The sequence below is a fragment of the Brachyistius frenatus genome, unplaced genomic scaffold, assembly GCF_029030835.1.
Source record: "Brachyistius frenatus isolate BFR_SWC_R1_liver_20210118 unplaced genomic scaffold, ASM2903083v1 Contig_65, whole genome shotgun sequence".
Taxonomy (NCBI): Eukaryota; Metazoa; Chordata; class Actinopteri; family Embiotocidae; genus Brachyistius; species Brachyistius frenatus.
Genome location: NW_027210664.1, coordinates 1,060,720 through 1,087,500, shown reverse-complemented (window position 1 = coordinate 1,087,500; position 26,781 = coordinate 1,060,720). Strand labels below are relative to the sequence as shown.

General features: G+C 44.4%; 2 protein-coding genes across 4 annotated transcripts in view; one reads left to right on the top strand and one right to left on the bottom strand.

Annotated features, from left to right (window-relative positions):
- The window catches only part of drosha (drosha ribonuclease III), an 81,992-nt gene extending 78,947 nt beyond the window's left edge, over positions 1-3,045 (top strand). The window contains 1 exon segment of the mRNA XM_069706798.1: positions 2,407-3,045. Coding sequence (XP_069562899.1) covers positions 2,407-2,534 — 128 coding nt within the window. The 3' untranslated portion in view covers positions 2,535-3,045.
- Positions 3,046-5,637: 2,592 nt separating this feature from the next.
- Positions 5,638-26,781, bottom strand: part of LOC138625701 (cadherin-10-like) — a 52,343-nt gene continuing 31,199 nt past the window's right edge. For all 3 annotated transcript variants that reach the window (XM_069706801.1, XM_069706802.1, XM_069706803.1), the window contains exons 4-12: positions 24,822-24,941; positions 21,918-22,085; positions 19,143-19,330; positions 15,411-15,664; positions 10,253-10,389; positions 9,360-9,481; positions 9,075-9,192; positions 8,580-8,831; positions 5,638-6,956 (exon numbers count right to left, since the gene is read on the bottom strand). In XM_069706801.1, the coding sequence (XP_069562902.1) occupies positions 6,454-6,956; positions 8,580-8,831; positions 9,075-9,192; positions 9,360-9,481; positions 10,253-10,389; positions 15,411-15,664; positions 19,143-19,330; positions 21,918-22,085; positions 24,822-24,941 (1,862 nt within the window). In that variant the 3' untranslated portion in view covers positions 5,638-6,453. The remainder of the gene's footprint in view (positions 6,957-8,579; positions 8,832-9,074; positions 9,193-9,359; positions 9,482-10,252; positions 10,390-15,410; positions 15,665-19,142; positions 19,331-21,917; positions 22,086-24,821; positions 24,942-26,781) is intronic.

Sequence of the window (26,781 nt, the reverse complement as noted above, 5' to 3'; positions counted from 1 at the left end):
GCTCTCGAACACTTTCATGTTGTCAAAGGTTGTATTTGTATATTCCCCCTTTTTTTTTCCAGCTTCGTATTTATTTTTCTTTTACGTACAATGGCCCTAATAAACCATCAAGTCTGCTGATGTCCGTGGATCATCAACTTCAATAGATGTTTTAAATCAAATATTGAACATGATGATTATTTATTTTGTAGGTTTATGTTAATATATCCAATATCTCTGGTCCCTTTAGGGCTACGTATTTAAAAAAAAAAAAAGCTGCATTCTTCATATTTAAAGCTGGAACTCGGTGTTCTTTAAGTCTTATTTCAAACCCAAGCTGCAGGCGAATGGAGTCAAACTGATAAAATATGTGTTCAGACACATCTTAAGTGCACTGTGTGGTAAATAGTGAACCCCTCACGGGGAGGACAATATTTCTATTAGCTCCTAAAAAAAAAAAAAAAGAAAACTGCCTTTAAAGCTCCTGATGGGGAAAAAGTACTGAAAGACTAATTTGTCCTGAGTTTGCATGGTCACGGCCAACGAGTGGAAAATCTGCACCGTCAAACGTGCGTCTCAGCGAGTCGACACAAACCACCGGGCAGCTGTCACGCACGCTGTTTTAAATTGAAGTGTGCAGCGGGGAGACGCTCTAAACTCGTAAACTCGTCTTAATGGAAAATCACCTGAACTACGAAGCTGCTGCCTTCCAGTGAGAGTTTCACCAAATCTGCTGGTTTTTAATACTTTTCAGAGCCAGGAGATTCAGGAACTATCTAATCAGGAAGTAAATGGAAATCGGAAAAACTGTTTTTTTTTCTAAAAAAAGAAATGAAAAGATGACAACGTGATAGTTGACTCTCAGAGTTTTGAATTACACAGACTAAATTATTAAAACATAAATATAAAAGTAAAATTCAACGATGATAAAATGATTTTTGTTGCATCCTATTTATTTGATTGGTTTACAGACGTAATCAGCAACAATTTCGATTGTTGAAATAATAGTTTCGGTCATTTTGTTAAAGAAATAAAATGACAGTTTCTCAAACGTCATTTTCTGCTGTTTTTCTCAGTTATTGATTCAGTTTGGGACTCGATCAGACAAACACCAGTTTTAATACATCAGCTGCCACTTCACGACGTCATTTTTAGCTATTTTCTGACATTGTTTGGACCTTTAAAGCGAAGCTGAAAAACGTTGCTCTAATCAGGGCTGTTGTACTTGACATTTTTGAGCTGCGTGAGATTAATCTGTTAAACTTGTTTAAACTGTTCATATTTCTGTTTTTATGAACCTTATTTTTTTTTACTCCTATTTAAGAATTATCATTGTTTCAGTTTGAATCTTGAAACTGCTCCAACTCTCCAACAAGTTTTAAACACTCTTAAGTGCCGTTTTTAAATTGTTTCTCTTATTTACAACCAGTTCAGTTCCCGTGGTTCCTCCGCCCTCGTTGTATTTACCCTGAAGTGTTTTTTTTTTACCTCAACAATCAATACAACAACACTACAATCAATAGTTTGTGAAGCCTCGAGTTCGGCCGTCGCCATGTTGTTATTTTGGAGCCGTAAGTGACCAGAAGTGAATCTGACACTTTGCCCCGCCCATCTGTAGCTGAAACCTGATTGTACCACAGGCCTGTCAATCAAACAGACATACTGTTTTTTCAGGCCTCATATCTAGTTAATGACGGGATTATTTTCAGATGGAGGGCCAGAAAACTACTAAGAAGGAGCGACTTTAGCAACCGACACCATAGTGACGAGTGGAAAACACTTATTGACTTTGTATTTCATTAAAGACGTTGAATTGGAGTCTGTGGAGCAGGAGCCTCTTTGGAGCAGACCCCTAGTGGCACCCGCTGGTATTGCATCTCAAATATACATCATATAGTTCCACTAGGTTTGGAAATGGTTCCCTCCAAGTTGGCAGTGAGCAGAAAACCTAAAACTGAGGCTTTGTAAAGTTTTTAAAATGACAAAAAAATGATCTGTGCCTTTCTGTTAACATACGCTTGTATCGTGTTTATATTTCATTTTATTTCCTGCTGTCACACTGCACCATCTTATTACAGATCTCATTTAGAAATGTTCACTTGTAATTATGTTATCAGATCTCATAGTCATTGTGCTGAAACCAAACAAGGCCTGTCTAATTTCTTGTTACTTCATCACTATTAATGAAATAACAACACGAGGGCAATTTAGTCGCCGCAACATTTTCTCGCTCATTTGACCGAAGTGACAGCGCGACGCTCACGATGGGAAAAAAAAAAAAAAAAAAAAAAAAAGCACAGAGTCGCTGCTAATTTTAAGCCCTAAATTGCCGTCCTCGCCCGGTTGGAAACTGACCTTGTCTCTTCACACCCCTGCCTCTCTGTCTCTGTCTTTATCTGTTTCCCGCTCTGCCTCTCCCTGTACCAGATAACTTCCCACAGATGGCTCATCAGAAGCGCTTCATCGAGCGGAAATACAGACAGGAGCTGAAGGAGATGAGACGAGAGCGGGAGAGGCAGGAGAAGACCGAGGAGGTGGAGGAAGGCAGGAAGTGACAGCACCTTTTTCTTTTTCCCGAGCCTCGTCTGCGAGCGTCGCAGCTGTCCAGGTGAGAGCCGGCAAAATGGAGGCGCCACTAGTTGATCACGGAGCTGTGATGTCACAGGGATGACTGACTGTGGGTGGAGGTGGGGATTAGCTGCGTTAACCCAAATATTTAGGGTGGAATTGGGTTGTTGTTGTTGTTGTTTTTTTTTGCACATGATTTTCAAAGTGCAACAGACGGCAAACAGAATAAGAAATGAAGCCCAATGCCGTCATGTTTTATGCTCTTTAGTACCGCTGTCAAAGGTGGCCTTATGTTGTCTTGTGTTGTCTGATAATGAAATATGGAGCTGATGACTGAACTTTTTTTAAATGCAAAAAAAGCCGCAGCAGGAGCTCAGTGTTTTTCTGACACATGGCGAAACGTAAATGAAACTGAAAATAGTAGACGTTTTTAAATGGAATATGAAATGTTGAATGAACCATCAAATGCTAATAATGTAAATAAAGTTTCACATTCAGATCCAATCTGTCCAAAATATTATTTTTTTTTCTAATTTTGTGTTTGTTGTAATCCTCTCCCACTAAAAATGTCAATTATATTCATTCACAATCTGTTTTACATCTGCCACTCATCCTCTAATAATCAAAATATTAGTTTTTTTTTATTTTTTTAACCTCTAAACCCGATTGGCTGTCGAGCAGATCTTAATTATAGATTGTCTAATTAACAATTTCCTCAGCTCAGCAGCCTCTGGATCCAGCTATTTAACAACGGCCGTCATATTAATACTATCTAATGTGTAGAGTTGGGTCTTTTATACCGAGATGTATGGTAGATAATGTACCTGTGAGGGAAGTAGATGTCTCACCTGTAGCTGCTGTTTTGGATCAAAGTAAAATTGTCCTTCATAACTAGAAGGAAAGGAAAGGAGAAAGTAGTCTGCCACAAATATAAAAACAAAACAAAATAATGATATTCTGGAAGAAAAAAGGAAAACGGAGGCAGATTTTTAAGATATTTAATTGTGTCATATAAATATTCAGTACAAAATATCACGGTTTTACAAAGCAGGTCGATGAGCGGCCGACGGTGTCGGGCCTCCTTTCACTACCACGACCTCTCGAAACTGTTTTCTACACCGACAAAAGACTCCACTGCTCGACCACATTGTCACCGACATAATACAGCGTAGTGGAGGCGAGCCCCGATGGCGAGGCCGGCCGTGTCTACACATCAACAACCACAGATCTATCGTATCTGGAGAGAAAGAGGACATCAGTGTCACCATCTAGTTTCCTCAGCTTTAAAACAACAAAACAAAAACCCCGACGTGGCGGTGCGGTACGTTACCATGTCTTCTGTTATCTTAGCCGAGCATGGCGCCAATGCTCGGAGGCAATTATACTCTCCATAGGAAAACACAAGCACGTCTTCGTAATGGCGATATGCTGACAAACCCACGTGTGAAGACAGGAAATTCTGAAGACCGAAGAGGAAGAACAAAGAAAAAACGCTTTTGGTGAGTGCTGCTGTCAAGTTGATTTCCATTTGAGGCCTCACGTCGTACCTCGAGGCTGAAAAGCCGTTTTCTTTAGAGTGAAGGGTTTTAAACCCATTAAATGCTTATCACAGCAACACCGCCGCAGTCTGAAATGGCCACTTACACAATGGGAAGCTGCAGCAACAAGCTAATAAACAAAACAAGGGGGCATAAAGAAACTAAAAAAAACAGAGCGTGTACACAATAGTTGCACACAAATCATTTTCCAACCACTGTTCCATCGATTGGTTTGTTTAATGGAAAAGAAAAAATTACCACTGTGGCAATAATTCTTTTATTGTTATTCACAGGTTGGCCTTTTGCTAAAGTACGGACGGGCGCTTTGTTTTTAGCCGGCCCGTTTTTTGTTTTTTTCCTCTCGATATCTCGGCTGTTTACTCGTAGTTCGGAGGTCTTCCAGTAATTTGACTGTGTTGCTTCTCTCAGGATCATTTTCACGATTTTTAATTTATTTTTTTATTTTCCAGAATTGAACCGTTGCTCGTCTCCCGCTGCAGGATTTGACCTTCTTCAAGCGCGACGTCCGGTTCATGTAACGAAGGGAACGTAGCGCCGCTCGGCTCGGCTCGGCTCGGCTCGGCTCGGCTCGGCTCGGCTCGGCTCGGCTCGGCTCGGCTCGGCTCGGCTCGGCTCGGCTCGGCTCGGCTCGGCTCGGCTCGGCTCGGCTCGGCTCGGCTCGGCGGGAAACACCGCCGCCCTTCGCTTTGTTTTGCCACGTTTCTTTTATGATCCTACAATTAATCTGCGGCCAAAATCTGGATTCATACGGGTGTAGATTTCAAATCCCAAAAGTAAGAAACACTCTTATTTATATTCATGTTTTTAATGTAAGTCACTTTAGTCAGACCTCAAAAATGAAGAAGCTTGAAAAGCGTCGATTTGTTCCCTGTAATTCAAGGCGACTCTTGATTTCCCGGACTTTGATTCTTCGTCACATGAAGTTTAAAAGCTCCGCAGACGGGCCGATTCCCGTTATAGATTTCAATCACTCGTTTTTGTTCCCGCATCGATTTCTACTTTTCCGGCTCCTTTCGTCGCCACAACAGATAAAAATGAAAACGTTTAGGGGGGGAAGGGAAATCAAATTGCGTAATAAATTTTAAGATGTTTCATTTAACTTGATGCTGTGTTTTCAAGCTCCGTGGCGTCATGGCAACGATCCTCCAACGTTTAAATGGGACATTTCTGAGCTGCAAAAAAAAGTCAGACCCACCAGTATTTTTCCTCCAACTGAGCCTGACGCTTCTTATATCGATGAATTTTTCAGCGTAGCGTAGAAAAAAAGGAGGAAAAACAAAGATCTATGCACTTCATGTCTCAGCCACAGAAGAGCAGCTCTGACAACATGAAGCTCAGTAAGGAAATATTTGGTATTTCAGCTCTCCTCACAGCGGACGCTGATGAAAATTGGAAAACTGTAAAAATAACTGTGTGTTTTGTTGTAGCCGTAAAATCCCACAGACCTTCGCCGCAGCTGTGTGTGAGCTTTAAAGAACATTTCACCGCTTCTCAACAGCTGCCGCGGCGGAAAACCCCAAAAACTGATGTCGAACAATCCGGAAGGAGATTTATTTTTTATTTTCCCTGTGGCTCAAAAAGTCAAGACGGTGGATGAGTGGTTAATGTGAGGCAGCCGTCGCTGAGGTGAGGGCGGATGGGGTGGGGTGGGGTGGGGTGGGTGGGGGTGTTAGAAATCCCTAGAAAAACAAAACAACTGTACAGCGTATTGTATCATATTACCGTACGTACACAAGCTAAGATAGAACTCACAATATGCAGCATGTTTTTGTCCCAGAAACACTGAAAAATACATACATAGGCATATCTGTTGGTTTACAAAACTGCTTGTCGAAACGTGTCCACCACAGGCAGCTTTGGAGAAACAAACCAAAAATAAAATAAAATAAAATATCGGTATAGATATATCTGGGCCTCATGGACACCCCGTATACACACACGCACGCACAGAAAAAAAAATACGTCTTTTTTTTTTTTTTTTTTTTTTTTTTTTTTAAGTGTTCCCTCGCAAAAGAAAACGCAACTAACACTGACTGGACGCACAAAAGCCTACGTCTGGTCACCGGAGGGACGACTGAACGGTGATCGGAGGCGGCGGAGGAGCACCTGGACGACCGGCGCTCGTCCGTCTGTCCGTTCGACGCCTCCCTCGCTCGCTCGCTCGCTCGCCACACACACACGCACACACACACACGCACACACACACACACACACACACGCACGCACACACACAAACACACGCACACACACAAACACACGCACGCCCTGCCGGACAGTTCTGCGACGTGCTTGTGTGTGTTTTGTGCGCTTTGCGTTTTCTCCGCTTGTCCGTGTGCCAGATCTCTCGTTAGGAATCCCTGTCGCTGTCGTCGCCTCCGTACATGTCCGCCAGTTTCTTAAAACGGGGCCCCCACTCGCTCAGGTAGTTGTAGTCCTGGTCGCCCTCGGTGGTCGCCGACTCCAGGGAGCTGAGGGACTCGGCGACGGAGCCGTTGCCCTCGTAGGCGTAGGTGGCCAGGGAGTCGTAAGGCGGCGCCGTCGGGTCGCTGTCGTTGTCCTGCAGCCGCTGGTTGATGAAGTCCCTCACGTCCCCGTTATTGTCCCGGGTCGGGGGCGGCGCCGGCCGGCGGACCGGAGGGTAGAAGCTCTCGGGCACGATGTCCCGCCGCTGCTTGCTCTCCTCGATGGCCTCCGGGTTGCGCAGCGTGCCGATGTCGAAGGCCTGAGTGTCCTCCTCTCCGCCCCCTTCGTCGTTGTAGCTGACGACGTTGTCTCTGACGTCCTCTTTGGAGATGATCAGAGGCTCCTTCTTCCTCTGTCTCCTCAGGGCAGCGAACAGCACCACGATCACTACGGCGACAACACAAACAGAGAACAAAATAAAGGAGCGTTTCGGTGACTTTTTTTTTTTTTTTTTGCTGTTGTTTCTTCGCTCACTCTCCTCGTTCTGAAGGCCGCCGCCTGTCCGGGGGGAGCTGCTGATGTTGCACGAGTGTTCACTGATGTTCAGGGCCTTTGTCTGACTTTGTAGAACAAGCTCAGCTACTACAAGGATGCATTATGCATTTCCTCCCTCCTCAGGGCCGCCGCTGCTTCACGGCGTAGAGGAACGCCGCGTGAGCTACGAACGCAGCACCGTTAGGAAGCTTCCTGATATTTCAGCGATGACGCGAAACTGACCGAGACGCTTTAGTTTAAATCAAACTAGGAATCAGTGTGTAACTCTGACCTTTGACCTCTCACAGAGGCAGATAGGCAACTTTTGTTTAAAGGCTGCAGAATTCAGATTAACATTTTACAGTGCAGAAAAGAAAAAAAAAAGTCAAACTATAATAAGACTTGTTCTTGACATTTTGGACGACATACTATATAGCCTGAAGTTTTTTTTTAATTTTTTTTTGACAAAACAAAACTCATACTATAGAATTACTTTTTTTTTTTCCATATTTTAGACGACGTACTGTAGCCTTATGTTTTGGGGTTTTTTTTGGATGAAAAGAAAAGTCATACTATAGTATCACGTTTTTTTTCATCCACATTTTTTTTTAAAACTTAAGTACTTTAAATTTTTTTGGATGAAAAAAAACGTCGTACTGCAGTATGACATTTTGGACGACCTACTGTGGTATGACTTTTTCTTCATATTTTAGACGACATACATGTCTTAGGTGTTTTGGGGTTTTTTTTGGACGAAATAAAACATACTATAGTATGACTTTTGTGATTTTTTTCGACGAAGAAAAAGTCATACTATAACATGACATTTTGGACGACATACTGTGGTATGACTTTTTCTTCATATTTTAGATGAACTAGTACAGTATTTTTTTTGGACGGAAAAAAACGTCATACTATAGTATGACTTTTTTTGTGATTTTTTTCAATGAAGATAAAGTCATACTGTGGTATGACTTTTTGATCATATTTTAGACAACATACTGTAGTCTCAGGTGTTTTTATTTATTTTTTTGGATGAAATAAAACATCATACTATAGTATGACTTTTTTGTGATTTTTTTCGACAAAGAAAAAGTCACTATAGTATGACGTTTGGGACGACATACTGTGGTATGACTTTGTCTTCATATTTTAGATGAAATACTGTACTCTTAGGTATTTAAAACAAATTTTGGATGAAGAAAAAGTCATACGTCATATGACGTTTTGGATGACATACTGTGGTATGACTTTTTCATATTTTAGACGACATACTATAGTCTTGAGTATTTGAGATTCTTTTGGACGAAAAAATACGTCATATGACGACCTTTTGTGATTTTTTTTTGGACGAATACATAATTGCTTCCAGTTGGATTCGAACCCATGACCTTCTCACTGCGAGGCAGCAGCACTAACTTGTTTAACAGGAAGCTGTAAGAAACGCTCCTATCTAATTTGCAGTGAGCCGACCTGATTAAAAAAAAACCCTCAGAAACAAATGTTTGCACATCAGACCGTGAAGCCCGTACTCACTGAGCAGAATGATGACACAGAGCAAGATGGCCACCAGCGCTCCGGTGCTGAGCCCCGCCCTCGCCGTGAGCGCCTCGGCGTTGCACAGCTTCATGTTGCCCTCGCGGTCACAGGTGCAGACTCTGATGGTCAGCGTGCTGGTGCTGCTCTGCATCGGGAACTCTCCGTCGGAGATGACCACGGGCACGTGGTAGATGCTCTTCTGCAGGCTGTTGTAGCTGTTCCTGCGCGTCAGGATCCAGGCCGTGTTGTCTGACAACAACAGAACATCCACTCACTACGCAGCAATCAATAACGTGCACGAATATTTCAATAAACTCTTCACGTGGCCCCCGCGGATGAGAAACCAAACAAAACTGCAGAACGTCAATGAATCACAACATCCACAGCAACGCAACGCTTGATGTGATGAAGATTTACCAGGTTTAAATGCTTTGTGGGAACATTATCGATGTTGATGGGACGCCCCGCGGACATCAGCTGGGAGTGTTTTACCTTTGTTATCGCGGACGGAGAAGTTGGCCTTCCCGGCAGCGTCCTGAGCCAGACTGAAGAAGAAGCGGTGTCCTCCGAGAGGCTCGTCAGGATCGGTGGCGCTCACTGTTTGGATCCTCTGGAAGGAGAAGCAGACCGGTGAGGACATGGGCGTAACCAAAACAAAAAAGATCTGATCCGGGGTCTGCTAATCACACGCTGAATGCACGTGAACACTAGACGCGTAATCGTTGAGAATTCGAGATGAAAACAATGACGACGGCTTTGTGTCGGGTGATAACCAACCTGATTAGCCTTCGCGTTCTCACACACAAACGTCTCGTAATTGGTGGCAAATATCGGAGCGTTGTCGTTGACATCCAGCACTCTGATGTAGACCGGCACGCGGCTGATCTGTCGCGGGTTGTCTAGGAAACACAAAGGTGGATGCGGTGAGTTTATGCCGATAATTATTCCCAACGCAAATGAAGCGAGGTGCACGTGTGCAGCTTTGTTTCCAAGCAAACTAATTATGTCGAAATGCAAAGTTTATACGTATAAATAGATGAATAGATGAATAGATGCAAGGTCAAATCTGCAAAAGAATGAATCAGATGGTGCGAGTTTCTCTTCTTTTCTGGAGAAATATTTCTTTTGCACTTAATTATTTGACTTTTTGGTAATGGAAGACTTTTAATGTGAAATCTCTCAGCAGGAAGTCTGAAGTTTCACTGACAAAATAAAGTGAAAGCGAGGGCAATTAGTGAACGAGCAAAGTGCTTCTGTTTAAAAGAAAAAGAGAAACTCGGAGCGCAAAGCAGTGAATTCAGTCCCATTTCGTGTTTTATTTTTTTTGCAGATGAAATAAATCCTTTGAAAGAGGAATTTATTAAAACAACTGGCGAAGATGGAGGAAGATTAGCGTTTGCAGTCACATCAAACTCCCAGCAGCAAGTTGAAACAAAAGCCGATTAGAGAATAAAGACGCTCGCTCAAATATATTGAATTACACTTTTTAAAACTAGTGGAAAAACAGGAATAAATGCCACTTTCGGGGGAATGTATAGTGTTCGGGTGCCGTTCCAAACACCGGCGACTCACCGATACTTCACTTCGGAGATCAGAATCATTTCCAAAAATCCAATTTGGCCGACAGGACGAGAGGAAAATGTGTAAACAGAAATGTCCGCTGCACTCACTGAACTCCGTGGCGATGACGGAGATGTTGTGCCAGGCGTTCTCCTCTCGGTCCAGCTCCCGCAGGATGAACACCGACCCGTTCCCTGCATGGATGTTGAACACCCGGTCCATGTCTGTGCGCCGATCAATGGAGTACCTGCACACACACACACACACACACACACACACACACACACACACACACACACACACACACACACACACACACACACACACAGATGTAAACTTGTGCTCTCAGCCTGTGTGAAGATGTGCGGCGTTCCCTCGGCGGCGGTCCCGGATCCGGTCGCTGGTACTGAGCTCCTCAGGTGTGAACCGGGCCAGAAACCGTCACACTCGCTGCAGAGTCGCGGTTAAATTGACATTCAGTGCGGCTGCAGAGGTTTAATCGGGCAGCGGGTACTCAGCGAGTCTGAATAAGCAAGATGGACACGTTCTGCACTCTGCTATTATGTCCTTTCTTTGCTATTCACACCACACATTAGGAAAAAGATGAATAAAGCATCAGTTCAGGAGGCGGCTTCCCACCAGAAGAAATACCAACTTTGTTGAAGAGAACAAAAAAAATAGCTTTTTACCTGCACAAATGAGACAAAGAAAAACTAGTTAATTACATAATGAGGCTGCAGAAATCACCAAAAGAAACAACAACCTTTCTCAATTAGCTGTGCAGGCAAGGGACGAGGGCCGACCGGGAAAGTTCAAAGGCCGCTCCTGTTGCTATGAAACGGATGCTGCGCGGGGACTCGCAGGGAACAGCGGGAAGCAATAACCTTCGAGAGGAAGTGTTCAGCGTTGTCGCCTGAGTTCTGTAGTTTTTGTTTCACCATTTGTGATTTGACGGTGAACGTGAGCAGTGCGAGCGGTGTTTCTGAGCGACGCTCCCGTTTCAAAAGGGGGCGGAGCTTCACTGTTCCAAGACCGAAGAAGAAGGCGCGTCGGGTCAGGAGACACCGGGTGGGTTTTTCTTCGCAACCGCGAATTCGTCCCCCGGGGTCAGGCTGTCAACACCGAGTTCCACCGGGAACCTTCTGAGGCGTCTGAGGGGGAAAACATTCGCTGCAAACCACCTGAACTGTGGCGCCATGGCAACCGGGGTTTTCCAATGTGACAACGTCCGGCGGGACGAGGCTGTTTCAGGAATTAAACTTGTTCTGTTTTTACTACTGCTAAAATTCTTTGGCTGCTGATCGGGGATTGTAAGTAAATCAAAATCAATTAAAGGGATAGTTTGACCTTTTTGAAACGATCTTTGCTTTGTTGCCGTAAATGAAATGGAAAAAGCTTCGGGTCCGCACCAGCAGTCACCAAAATGTGTGGAACTCAGGTGCTAGTGTTGATCAAAAGGAGATAACTTGCTTGCTCGTGCGCAACAGAAACAGTCTGAACTTTCTGAACGGCCCTCGTATAGACTCGGACTCACGGAGGTTAGAGCTGAGTCGTATGCGGGTCCGATTGTTAACGAACGCGGAGCGGACGGAAATCAGGCCGGAAAGTATCGGAAGAACCTCAAACTTTCTGCATTCAGCTCAGTGAGATCATGTTATCTTATGTGATTTGAGTGAACACAACCTTCAACATACTATGGTTCACTGTCCTTCAGCGGTGAAGGATTTTCACACACACACACACACACACACACACACACACACACACACACACACACACACACACACACACACACACACACACACACACAGAGCCAACAGGTTATCCAGCCGTGTTGTGTGTCTGGACTCCTGTGATGCATCAGTGTGATTAATGGAGTAACTGGCATCGGCGGGGGGGCGCCGAACAGAAAGGAGACCCCCGGAGGGAGACTATGAACCGGGGCTCTCACTGCACCGTCGCACCGCTCTCCTCTTCCTCCAGCCCCCTCCCCACCTCCTTCGCCCCGCTGCTTCTCACGCATCAACCATTTTGGTGTCTTCATCTAATACCCCTCCCTCCCCCTCCTCCGCTCCCAACACCTCGACAGTAACTCTAACCTCGTTAAATCTGCGTCGGCCGTGAGCTTTACTAATTGCTTTTCTAATATTCCCAATAATTCAGCCGGCCGAGGCCGAACCCTTCGCCTGATTAATGACGGGGAGATAACGGCACCGCCTCGTCCTGACCGGGCGTCCAAAGTGCTGCTCTCAGCAGGCAGGCATGCAGCTGGCTGGACGGACGGAGAGTGCCGGGCGGAAGGACGTGGAGGGTTACAGAAACGTTAGTGATCAGCGCGACGGGGACACGTTTCCTCCTTCCTTCGCTACAGAAGCTCCACTTCAGCTCCGGCTGACTCGCGAACGCAGCAGTTTCCCTCCAAGAACGAGAGGCGGTGCTGAAGTTAGACTTCAGGAAAGTGTTTTTGTTAAATCTCAAAAGAGACATATCATCTTTTGGTAATACTTCACTTCGGGGTGAATGAATTCTCGAGGATTCCTGCATGAATTTCAGAAAGTAACATGAGTTCAAAGTCTTAATTAACATTGACTGAGATGAGTCCATCATCAATGATTTATTGATTTATTAAACATGATCATGATGAATTTCTTTGCACAGAGAACATCATGACATCATCATTAGTTCCTCATGAGTTCGTCATGTTTGTGATGGTGAACATTTGATCTTTACTGTCCATTGTGGGTAAAACTGCAGGAAGTGCAAATATTGTCCAGTTATTATGACGTCTGAGTTATTATGTTTTATATTATTCACAGTAACCTGCAGGGAAATGGACAGACACAAAAACTGGAACATTTTGTGCAAAGAATTCATCATGATCATGTTTAATAAATCATATTTATAACCTTCGCTGTAATTCATGTTGTTCATGATCATGAATGAAAGATTTTGTTCCTGATGATTTCACGAGGTATTAATGCATGAATTCATGATAATTCATTCACCCTTTCTACATAATTTAAATCGTTTTATTTTCAGGCTGTGACTAATGATTGTTTTCCATCAATCTTCCTGTTCTCTTGTTTGGTCTCAAAAAACGGCCTGAAAATTGTAAAAAAAAAAATAAAAAAAATAATAATAATAACGTCCTTCAAAGTTTCTAAAAATCAATTTCTGTTGTCTATCCGAAATCCAAAGACAAGAAATAAAACTGGTAAAAAAAAAAAAAAAAGCAGCAGCTACTGAATAAATAAGGAGGAGTCTGTGGAAATCCCTTCAAATATGAACCAGTCATTAAAACAGTTGCTGCTGATTTTCTGCTGTTGACTAATTGTACTCAGCTTCTCCAAACTACACGATGAAACCTCGTCGCCCTCCTTGAACCTTCATTAAGTGGCTCTTCTGGATCAGCAGACAGAATCTGTCGTCCGTCGACGTTCAGACGTTGTATTTTTCGGAGCACTTCGGGGTCTTTTCAGACCGTCTGATCCGAGCGGGCCGACGTGCGCTACTGCCCGAACTCTGCGTGAAACCTCCACAGTGTGAAGCAAAAAGTTTAACGGGGGAAAATGTTCCCGGTTAACCTTGAATATGGTTCAGGTTTTAAAAGGTGAGCTTCCGTCGGAGCAGCGTGGAATGACACCGACATCCAAGAAGGAGCAGGTCGTTATGATTCTGTCTTCGGCCGCTGCAGAGTTCCCTCTGCATGCATACATACGCACACATTCTCATATATATATATATATATATATAGAGATATATATAAATATCTATGTACTGTACGTCCTTGCATGCAGATGTGTTTGCTTACTCAAGCAATAGGATGCACCCACGCCTGCACGTGTGTCGCAACGACCTCATAAAGATAACCGTCTCTGTGACTTCCTCATGCCAGGCGGCCCCCCTCCCCCTCTTTCTCCTCCTCCTCCTCCTCCTCCTCCACCCGAGCGCCTTTAAATGCCACAGGCTAGCTACCTCCTTGATGATGGGCGATAAAAGAGAATGATATCATATTTGACACCTGCAATAAAATGGTGGAACTTCAACCTTGAGAGCCAACTCCCTTAGTGCATCATAAAAATGAGAAAAAAAAAAAAAAAAAAAGACGGAGTCGAGGCGCTGCCATTACCCCCCCCCCCCCCGGGGGGGGCCCCCGTCGATAGAATACCTGCATAATCTGCGTCTCCATGAACGAAGTCGTGAATGAACTTTTGGCTCGTTTCATTGTTTAGGAGCGTTTTGCATGTTGCAGAACGAAGCGTCTGCGTTTTAATGCTGATTACGTTTCACTTATTCAGAAGTTTCAATTCATCTCATGCTAAATTTTATATTTTAAATAATTCATTTAAAAGAAGCTCCTGTGACTGAATGTAGAAATAAGTTAGATAGACCTGATATCTCACTCAAGAATCACTTTGTAGTTTTTTCCCCTCAGCTTTCAGTTTTCTTACTTTGAGGTGAAGCTCCAGAATAATGTAAAAGGTCAACGTTGAGTTTAAAGTAAACATGTGAACATCTACAGCTTTACAGCAGCATTTTATATCGAAGAAGGAAACACGACTGTAATTTCTCCCATGCTGCATCAGTTGACCTTTTACATTAAAGTGATAGAAAACAGCTAAAAAAGCACAATAATGTTAATAGATGTGTGTTTATTTGGTCCATAATTTGAAGTTTGAACCAGTGGTGTGAACGATGATGTGAAATGAACTGAGTTTATTGATTCTGTCTTCAAACGTTCTCAAAGCAAAGATCATCGGGAGCTAAAAATTCCTGTCTCGGATCATAATGTTTGTTTTTAGCCAAAGCAAAGAGCTCTCATATGTCTTGTGGAGATAAAAGCAATTCGTAACATCAAAGTCTTAAAAACTTAGATGACCAAACACTTCGCTACCAATCAGTTGCGTTCTTCACCGTTTTAGGTTTTCAGGTGAAGTATTGAAATGACTGCAGGTTCATCTTCCGATGAGAGGAAATTTAAATCTTAATCAGTCTGTACTAATTGAAAACAAAGAATCCAACCTCAGTTATGGATTGATATTGTGATTTAATCTTTTAATATCTTGGTCATTATAGTATCTAAACATTCATGCTATATCTTGTTTTTTTTTCACGACAGTCGAGGCTATCCAGATCTTTAGAAAACACCAAGAGATGTTTTATATTAGGCTTCATATCAAGCGATAAAATAATTCAGTTGACGAGCACACACTTCGCAAAGAGGTCCGCCTCCAGTAACCGTAGCACTTTGTTCACGTCCTTCGTTACCTGACGAGACTGTGCTTGTCGTCGGGATCGGACGCGCTGAGCGAGCCGATGACGGTGTTCCTGGCCGCGTCCTCTTTCACCTCCATGATGTAGCTGGCGCGCTCGAACACCGGCGGCTCGTCCACGTCCTCCACCACGATCTTGACGGTGGCCTCGTCCCTGAAGGGGCCCACGGAGTAGAAGCGCGGGTTGATGTGGGCGTTCTCCACCTGCACGCGGAGGCTGTACTGACGCTTCCTCTCGAAGTCCAGAGGCTGAAAAAAAACGAGAAAAGGAAAAAGCTCCTCAACACATCAAAACTTCCCGTCTTTCTTTGTGTTCTTCGATGAAAAAGCAAAGTTCCACTGTGACCTCCTTCTATCAAAGCGTTCGCCCACTATTTTTGGGGGGTTTTACCTTTAAACGTTCATTTGCATGCAGCAGCATGTTCAGCTGCTCATTTTGGGGAAAACTAATCTGCATTTCGAGCATCCTGCCGCATTTAATTTTAGGTCAGATTGTTTTTGTTTTTTTATTCATTAAACTGACAATCTCCTCCAGAGCATCTAATGAGCGCATGTGAAGGGTCTTAGTGTCTTGTTCAAGGACACTAACAAGACCGCTGACGTACACGCGTGAGGCCGCCGCACACACGCCCGGCTGGGATTTCACTAAGTGCGGCAGGATAATGTGACTGATGTGGCATTTTGGGGGGAAAACAAACATCACGACGTCACGGCCGGGCTAACGCACAAAGACAGAAGACTTTTTGTCAAGGCTGGAAATCTGATTAGTTAGTGTTTACCGTTTCAACTGTACAGCCCGTCTTCACAGAAAACAATAAACAGGCCGCCTTTTATTTTATTTTTTATTTTTTATTTTTTTACTCAATCAACTTCTTAGATTCTTTCCAGCTTGATTTCCTCGATCCTCGGAGCGCCGCCGCTCCGCCGAAACAATCCATCAAAGTTGTGTTGTGATCTTCGCGCGGTGACATCTGTTCATTTTGCTGTTGTTTTTGTAAGATGAAAAGATCAGCACGACGGATCAGTTTGGAAACGGAGCGACGGGGAAGATGTTGGTGTTCCATTTGACTTCACGTTGAAAGAAAATATGAAAATTAACGTGGAAAAACAAAAACAAGGATTATTAATAAAGATGATTAGAAAAAGAATATGAACGGGGCTTCCTGTTGAAGGCTGCATTTTCTTTTTTTTAAGGTTTAGGTGAGCATTAACTGAAATTATTAATCGATAATAGATGCCACATATACATCTGTGGCCTTTAGAAAATCACCACCCAGACTAAAGACTTAAGCTTCATTATTTTGCCTGTAAGTCGTCCTATACTGCGTCTGTGCTTGACCTTTCCCGTCTCTATATTCTACACTTTCATTTCAGCCATTTGTTCAGTTGAAAGGAAACAGCTTAGTTATTTTTTTCATGCACGCTCCCCGAACATTGTGCATCGGCTGCTGTTCCATCCTTTAACGTACGGATGATGGATGATGAATAGGAGCCGGAGTCCTGCGTGTTTCTAATGTTTTCTGTTGTTTCGGTGGGGTTTCTGCTTTTCCTTCACTTAACTTTTCTTCTTCTTTTCTTTTCTTCATAAAAGAAGTTGCAGCCAATGAAGGTATCCCCCTATTGATGGATATAATTGGGGAGCGGTGCATTTTAATGAATGCGCGCCCGGCGCCGAGCAGGAGCAGCTGGATCAGAGCGAGCTCCCCTCGCAGGCTGCCTACTGTACATATGAAAGGATCCCGGGGTCCGTGATCGTTGGAAACAGCCACTGAAAGCTTGAAAAATTCCAGATGGAAGTGGGCTGCTTTCTGAAAGCATGCAGAGGAACATATTATGAGCCATTGATTTTTCTCTGTTTGGTGTTAAGGCATTGGGAGACGGCGCGTCCACGGGAGGAATGTGCCGCTTTTGAAGGACTGGTACAAGCTGAGATGGGACGCACTGCAACTCGACAAGCCCATTTAATTAGTAGGTTCAGAATTAGAGCACTACCCTCCTCTCACACACACACGCACACGCACACACACACGCACACACACACACACACACACGCGCGCACTATGCCACATCTACTACAGCACCACCGCGGCTACAAAAGGCAATTATGTCATCTTCCACTTAATGATGGCATGATGGAGGCGATCGATCGATAGGCTGCAGAGAGGGCGCTTGATAAGGCAACTGCCAGATACTGTTGAATACATCAAACGCACCACAGCCGAATGATGCGATCCATACCGAGCATCAATATTTCTGCTTTGGTCTCGAGCCGAGAGGAAGAATGAATCGCACTCCAAACAAATGTACTGGAAGAGAGGGCAAGTGTAAAGTTGGAATTTAATAACTCTCCTGTCCATCTTCTGGCTGTCAGAGCGAACGGATATAAAAAGTTTCCTTCACTTTTTTTCTTCATCGAGTACATTTCATGCCGTTGTTTATCCTTTTTCTTTTGGTGGAAATGAGAGAGAGAGAGAGAGAGAGTGTGTGTGTGTGTGTGTGTAACATGATTTAATTTGATCATGCATTATTTTAAATTCTGGTTTTTCATTGATATAGACCTAATAACAAGGTTTTTACATAGAAGACTCGTTTTTAAACTTTGCAGTCTCACCGTTAAATCAAAGCTCATTTTAAGGACTTCTCAACAATAGTCATTTAAAATAATTACAATCAGTAATTACCTCTCTATAAATCAGTTTATATTGTTAGAGCAGTGTTAAACCTTCCAACAAACTGCATTCAGCATTTAAAGCTGCAGTGCGGGACTTTTAACACATGAATGAGTCTGCCAGATAATTCTCTTTATATTTCTTAGCATACAGAGTTTTTCAAATCTGGTGTCTGGTGAGACGTTCCCGCTCCCACCAGCCTGTGATGTAAGCGTGTCGACAGTGTTTTTTTGTAATAATTACCCTCCCTGGCAGCAGGGGGCGACACAGGGAAACGCAGGGATTAGCTCTCACCGTGCTCTTCATATGTGAACAATATGACCAACATGGGGACAGAACAAGACGGGGACTTTTCCTGAGAAGGAAAAAATAGCCATGAGCCAGAAAAGTACTTCATAAAGTACTTCATAAAGTACTTCATCTTAACTTTATCTGCTCTGTAAATTCACACCAGGAGCCGCTGGTGTCTCCGAATAAATCAGGACTAATATCTGAAATTAGTTCCATATCTTTGTTTGCCCTTTTTAGTAAAACATTTACACAGCGTCACTGTAATGTTGGCGGAGCTGCAGCTGAACTCGGCCGTCTTTTGTACACAAGATGCGTTCAGGCTCAGTACGGCATACAGGACAAATGAAAATGCAGGTTGTTATGCAGCCTGTGGAGCTGCACTGATTGAAATGGAAACTTATTTGTTGTCATAAGTCACATGACCTTTTATTGTACATAAAAAAATGTACTTTAAATGGTTGAGTTTCTTTGTTTTTCAATCGATGTTTTGTGTGTCCTGTTTTCTTCCCGGTTTGTGTCTGCAGGACTTCCTCTGGGGGAGCCTGAGGCCCGTGCAGGCCTCCACCAATCAGACCTGACAGGCGAAACCCAGGGCAAAATAAAAAAAATGTAATATAATGACCATAACAAAAAAAAATGTTTTATCAAGTTTTGCATCAATATTTCTACAGCAGAAGTAAAATTTTGACAAGACCCAGAGATAAAACTACATCCATGGTCATGTGACCAACCATTAACCCCCCCCCACAGAGGACCAGCGGACTGACCTTCCTCAGCACGATGATGCCGTCCTGAGTGCTCCTGTTGGTGGTGATGTCGAACATCCCGGGGCCGTCGCTCCCGATGATCCTGTAGTCCATCTCGGCGTTCTGCCCGATGTCGGCGTCCACGGCCCGGATCGCTCCCAGCGCCGAGCCCAGCTGCAACGACTCGGGCACTCTGAACTCGTACAGAGCTGCACACAGACCAAGTGTCAACGCCAGTATTTTACTGTTTGTGTTGTTACAAACAGAGAAAATGGAAGAGATGAGGAGTGCGAGCGAGTGCAACAACACGGGTCACGTCCTTGATGTTTTCTTTTTCTCATTTTTTTTTTTTTTTCTTTTCCCCAACACGCAAAAACATTCAATTCATTTCAGACATTACGCTTAATCGAGGAGCGGTTAGACGCCCCCTAAAACACAAGCTCAGATCAATTCATAAAAAAAACCACAAGAGGGTACACCGGCTAAAAGAGAAACAACCTCCTCCTCCTCCTCCTCCTCCTCCCCCCCCCCACACACACCCTGTCAGCCACAGAGCATCACAAATGACTGCTGTTTCTATGACCTTGTTAGTGAAAGAAGAAATAAGAGTACGTGGGTGAGGCAAGAGAGCAAAGAATAGAAGAGAGCAGGTCAGGCAGAGAGTGAGTCAGAGAGCTGCACTGGAGCACTGGAGTGTGTGTGTGTGTGTGTGTGTGTGTGTGTGTGTGTGTGTGTGTGTGTGTGTGTGTGTGTGTGTGTGTGTGTGTGTGTGTGTGTGTGTGTGTGTGTGTGTGTGTGAAAAGGGACTGTGAGATTTAGTGCTGCAACATTCGCAGATCAGCTGCGTGGAGCCGACATCTCATATGCGGTAAAACATATTTCATTTTCCAAAACAGACGTTTGGCCTTTCACATTAAGTTGCTACCGGCGGTATCGACTCTTCGCTCCAAGTTTAGCGCGGAACATAAATTCTGGGGCCAATTTGTGCAACATAAATTAATGGCAGCTTCTTCGTCTTTTTTTATTTATTTTTTTATTTATTTTTTATATCTCCTTCTTGTTTTGTGAGATGATTTCTGGGTTCGAGGCGGATGAATTGATGGCCGTCTGTCGACCAACCAACCCCCCACCCCCCTCCCCCCTTCCCCTCCTCTCCCCCCGCCTGCATCTCGTATGCTTAAATAAATAGCCGGACCTGCAGGAGGGGAGCCGGGCTGTGATGTACACACAGCCTGCAGAGACAAACAGCACCGACACACTAATAAAACATGCTGACAGTGTTTTGGCAACGCCTGAGTCGGCAGGTCTCCGTGACGCTGACACTTGCCACACACACACACACACACACACACACACACACACACACACACACACACACACACACACACACACACACACACACACACACACACACACACACACACACACTCAGAGAGAGAGAGAGAGAGAGAGCGAGCGAGCTAGCGACGCAGCATAGGAAGGTTTCCCTGGGCTAACAGGTATTTAGCATTGGGTGGAAAAGAAGAGGCATCACTCCGGCAGACAACAATGATATCGCTTCCTGACACTCTGCCTCCTCTGGGTGTCCCATTACAATATCTCTTCCTCTTCCAACCCCCCCCCCCCCCCCCCCCCCTCCACCCACCCCTCTGGCCTCTATCACAGTCTGTCTTTTTGTGTCGTCCGCCTCACTCTTCCTCTTTCTTCTTCTATCTTCTTCCCCTTCTGTCACCTCCTCGATCCCCGTCGCATCCATCCCCCCCCCACACACACACCTCCCTCCCTCCTCTCACTGTTCATTCATTGGTGGAAAGGGCTGAGATGATGACAGTGTCTGCCACTCCCTTTCCCCAGACACACACACACACACACACACACACACACACACACACACACACACACACACACACACACACACACACACACACACACACACACACACACACTGGGAGTGACAAATATGAAGGGGGGGGGAGTTCTGCAGCCCGTGTGATTTGCCTTTTGCATCAGCTGTCGTACAGTGTGGTGTTTGCCGCTACTGAGGGGGAGGGAGGGGGAGGGAGGGGGGACACACGACGACACCGGTAATCTGTCAATCCGATCTGGTTGCCTTTCGCACGAGAGGAAACGAGAGTGGGAGGGGGGGAGGGAGAAGAAAGGGAGAGTACATGTGAGACTGAAAAAGAGTAGGTAGAGTTACAAAAAAAAAGGAAAGATTGATGACTGATGAGTGAGAGTGTTACAGAATAATTAAATATATATGAGTGTGTGTGTATATATATATATATATACACACCTATATATATATATATATATATATATATATATATATATATATATAAAGGCACCAAGGACAGTTGGAGCTCCGAATCGAGAACGTTGGTTTTATGGAGTAAAAGGCAGCATAAGAAAGACTTAATAGACAAAGAGAGAGGAAGAGCAGGAGAGATAAAACCCAGTGAATGTACTCTCTTCATTTAATAGGGATTACAGGGCTGATCTGATGCACTTTGCAGGACCCTTCGCTCCGTCATATGGCTCTATATTTAATTACTCTGCTGCCTTTAAGAGGCCCATCGCAGTCGCACAAAAACACAGAGCTCCCTGCAATAATCCAAATTCATTTTGAAACTGACACCAGATGGGGGCTGCCTGCTCTGGCACCGGTCACACTGACGAGTGCTTTTCATGAGCTCAGGATTGGTCACTGTGGGCGCGTGTGTGTGTGTGTGTGTGTGTGTGTGTGCGTGTGCGTGTGCGTGTGCGTGTGCCTCCAGAAGGGCTGCGTGTACTCACTCTTGGTGAAGCGCGGCGGGTTGTCGTTCACGTCGGACAGCGTGATGCTGACCGTCGTGGTTCCCGAGAGCCCGCCCATCTGTCCGGCCATGTCTTTGGCCTGGATCACGACCTGGTAGTTTTCTTTGACCTCTCGGTCCATGCCGGGCAGAGCCGTCTTAATCAGGCCTGGGGGGATGGGGGAGGGAGGGGGGGCAGAACAAAAACAGCAGCACAGATTTACAAAGAGAACACAGAACACGCTGCATTTGATCAGGCTTGTGCAGATTCTCTGATTCCAGTTGGATTACCTGTTATTTTATTGCATTAAAAATCAATCAAGCTTTTATTTTGAAAACTACGAAAAAACAAACAACAACACAAGTTTAACCGCTCGCTGTTGCATCATCAGCTGCTCGTTTGTGTGAGGCGTGTGCTCTGCACCGGACGACCCCGCGACCTCGTTCCTTCTTTTTAATAATAGGAGCAATTTTCAACAGAAACATTTTACAATTTCGAAACTGACATCCTTTACTCACAAAGTATATTCGATATTTCATGATATAACTGAGTTGTGAAAGTAATTTCCTGTATTCTACACAATACTGAGTATTAAAAGGGCATTTTTCCATATACTGGCAATATATGGACAAAAAAAACAACTGTATACAGCAAATACAATGTGCAAGGAGCTATAATGAGGTCATTAAACCAGGACATGAAATAATTAATGAATTTAGTGATTAATCCACAAATATGATCTAATCCAGAACTATTTTGATGATTAATTAATTCATTTTACGACCAAAACGTCCTGAAATCGAATTGAAGCGACTCAACCGATTGAGCTTGACAGAATATTTGGGGCTTTTTGAGGCTGTCGGTGATTAAAAAACAAAAAATTAAACTTTTCCGTACAACCTTCATAAAATCAACAAGACACACCACATAAAACTAACGACCTGCTCGCGTCTGGAGAAATCACCTGAAACATTTATCCACCGAGCGCTTCAGCGTCAGCTGTATCGAATTAATGGTATTTCAGTTTTTTATTTTTTTGGATTCATGCATCTGCAGGTCGGATAATTAAACCACTAAGAACGTTTTATTACCGAAAGGTCAGGGCTCTTGCTCTGTATGTGTGGCAGCACCGAGCTCAGCGGCCACCCACGAGCACATTTTTGGTGTTCGTGTTGTCGTGATTTAACTGGTTAGTGAACCAAAGGGCCGATCCACCCCAAAAAAAAAAACCAAAAAAACCCGGCGGCGTGTTCATTTAATTATCTAAACATTTGGCCTCCAAATGCGTTCGGCGTCATTTATCTCCTCTTTGGAATTAAGACGGTTAACGTTCAGCCTTTCGAGTTCTCCGCTCCGACACGTCACAGCTCCGGTTCTGGAGTCGGGACGAGCGAGCGAGCGAGCGGAGCCCGGTAATTGTCAGCGCCAGTCGAAAAAAGGTGCGCGCGCCGTCTCCCATCACAGTCGCTCTTAAATCCCCGTCTGCTATTACACGTTTGAATTAGAGGCGTCATAAAAGAGAAGCGGGTGGAGGCGTGGAGGAGAGAGATGATGCACAGACAGACGGCGGAATAAAGATGAAAAAAAAACAAATTTCACCCTAAATAAACTGCTTTGACAAACTTCAGCACTTTCGGGCTGAATAGATGATTCATTGCACATCAAACAATGAGGGAGAGGCTGACGTGGCGCATCACATCACGCTGGCCTACGCTGTTCAAAAAAAGGCCTCTCCAACTTGCTCTTTTCTTCCTCCCATACATAACATGGGAGAAAATGAAACGCAGACACAACAATGAAACTTCCTCTTTTTTTTTATTCCCCCTCCTCCTCCTAACAACGTGCAATTCGTCTCGCGGGCCGTTCAGAGGACCGCGGTCGTTTAGGCGACGTTGCAAAGCAGAAGAAGCGAGAAGGTGCAGCGACGGCTCGCCCTGGATCTCCGTCTACCTTTGTTATTGCTTAATGATTACGGTACACACACAAGAGGAGGAGAGGAGGAAACAAATCCTGCTTATAATGCGATGTCCAGGCATGTCTTTTGTGTAAGAGACGTCAGCTTACATACCACATGTGGGATAAACCATATTACTGTTAATCCCTCCGCTAATCTGCAAATGGCTTTTTTTTTTTTTCTTTTTTTGTCGACTCCCTTTTGTTTAAGCAAAAAATAAATAAATAAATTAAAAAAACGAGCGGGATGTTTTCCAAAGCGCACATTAATGATTAAAAGTAACAAGCGACTCGATTTTTTTGGGGAGGATTGGTGATTCGCCACTACGAATGCTACGAATCCCTCCCGCCCGTCCGCCAGTCAAGCCTGCGAGAGGATGCTGGTGTTTTTCCTCTTTGGGTAAAAGGAGTAGTTTGGTTGTGATTACCTGCCTGGTAAAATTTCTGTCTTGCTTGGGATGCGTTATGTTTCCTGTAATGGCCACCTCCAGCAGAAGTGTGTCAACTTGTTGCGTTTGGGCTTTGGGGTTACACGTGTAGGTGGAAAGCAGTGATGGCATTGTTAGAGCAGGAGGATGAGAGCTTTGCCACTCGAGAAAGAGCACATTAGTTAAGCAGCGAGGAGAAATTATAATATTTGGCTTTTTCAATGACAGATTTCCTCGTGTAAAAGTGCTGCGTTCTGATTTCAAAACGTTCGTCTCGTTCTCATGATCCCATTTGATGTTTTAGATCGGGGCGCTCCAACCTGTTTAGTTTTTTTCCTCTGGGAGCTACTCTGACAAGCGTCCGAGAGCTACTAATGTTTACTAACACTTATTCACATAGCTGAGCTCCACCCAAACAGTTACACAGATGTGCTTTAAATGCTCACTGCAGTGCACGCAACTCCGGAACGTGTCAAACAAAGTGTTCCAATATCAGATTTAACTCATGAAAGACGCCACTGACCGGTCTCGGGGTCCACGGAGAAGTAGGGCTGGCCCTCCAGGATGCTGTACACCACCCTGGCGCTGTTCCCGTACGTACCGTCGTCTGCGTCCGTGGCCGTCACCTGAATTACCGAAGTGCCTGTGGGAGGAAGATTCATGACAACGATTTAGATCAACTCTTCAATTCTGCTTGAAAATTGCCTGCTGGATAATTGTCTCAGCTGATGCACCTTCTGACGAGGTGTCGGATCCTCTTCTAATCATTCCCATGCAGAATGTGACGGATCATCTCTGTCCCTTTGCGTTACCCAAACCGATCTTTCGTCCTCGGCCACTTATACTCTCATACGTGATTGATTTCTGCAGCTAATCGATAAGTCCTAATGTATTTTTCTAAGTATATCTCCCTAAGCATGCCAGCGGCACCGATACAGGCTCTTTCCAAACCCCAAGAAGCCTATTAGCGTATCCACAGATCTGCAGTGTCCAAGAAGCCAAATATCTGATCGCAGCCGAACGACTGTGATCCATTTTCTCTTCCAGAGAGGCTGAAGCCCTATTTCAGTAGAACAAAGGGAAACGGTTAGCCAAGTGCTACCTCCCAAATGGTGCCTTGCGGGGCCAAGTGTTGCCTCATTACATGCAGAAGAAAATTAATTGAGTAGAAATATTTAATGGCAAAGTGGTATAAATATAGAATTGTGCAATACAATGGGATAACGACCTCATGAAACTTCTCTAATTTGATGTCAGTCGAGTTTTGTGCGGGCTTGAGAGGAGAGTTTCCCCTCCTTTGAAATCGATGACATTCGTATGGATGAAGGAGGAATAAAAAAGAAAAAAAATAACTCGGGAGGGACCGAGAAGCAGACAGAGAAAGAGCACGGCTGTCTGATTTGGTGTAAGTGACAGTTCAGGAGGATTCTTGAGCAAGTTCACCGAACCTTGATCGCTAATACCTTTAACTAGGGAATTAGACTCAAAGAGGCTTTTCTGACATGGCGGCTTTTAGAAAATATCACTGATCCACATCAGCCATCTCATCGCTGACTTTAAGCTTTTGAGAAGAAGAATTTTCTGACAAACACTTCAGGAATAATCGCAGTTTCTTTTTTTTTTTTTTTTTTGCAGATGGAGTAAATTACCCCGACTGTAATCATTCAGTTGTCAAAGAAGCGGCCCGTCAAAGTCGTCCCGAGGAGTCCGAGCGGAGCATGTCAGAGCTCTGAGACTGTAATAAAACCTAACTTGTATGTCACATTTTAAAGGGGCAGTGTCTCACAACGCAGTCACTCGTGAACACATGCTCTGCCAAGCGGTGACATCACACCTCGGTTGTTGCCATGGGCACCCGTGCTGCCCTTAGATAAGTGCTGGCCTCTCTCTTGGGGCCGCTGAACCAAGTGACAACTCTGTCACATGTCTGGGCTGCAGGACCGAGCGTCCCGAGCGTCCCCGAAGCTCGGGCAGCGGCAGGAGACACGGTTCACACCGTGTTGTCATGCAAGTATTGATTAGTGGAGGCTATTTATACTGGGTTTTTTCTATATTCATGAGGTCTGTATGTACTTTCGGACGGAGAGCTGGAGCCAAAGTGCACGGCGGATTAAAGTTTCATTTGGTGCCGAATGACGGGGAACAAATGATGACGCGCAAACGGCAAATGGTGGCATCTCAGAAAGTGGCACTGCAGAAACAGAAGCCGCGATTATTCGGCGCGATGACACACTTGACAATGCTGGTAATTAAATTAAATACTGTTTTAATAAGATACAATACAGTATTTAAAAGATTATCTCCCCCAGCGTTGGAACCGTCTCACACACACACACTTTACCTTGTTTATTCTTTGCCATGAAACAGCTCCGTCTTTCTCATTTAATTAGTCGGACCCCCCTCTTTGTTGAGTCGGCATCGTTATGGCGATTGATAAACTCCCATTGATCCAGTAAGACGGGCATTTTAGAAGCGTCTCCATC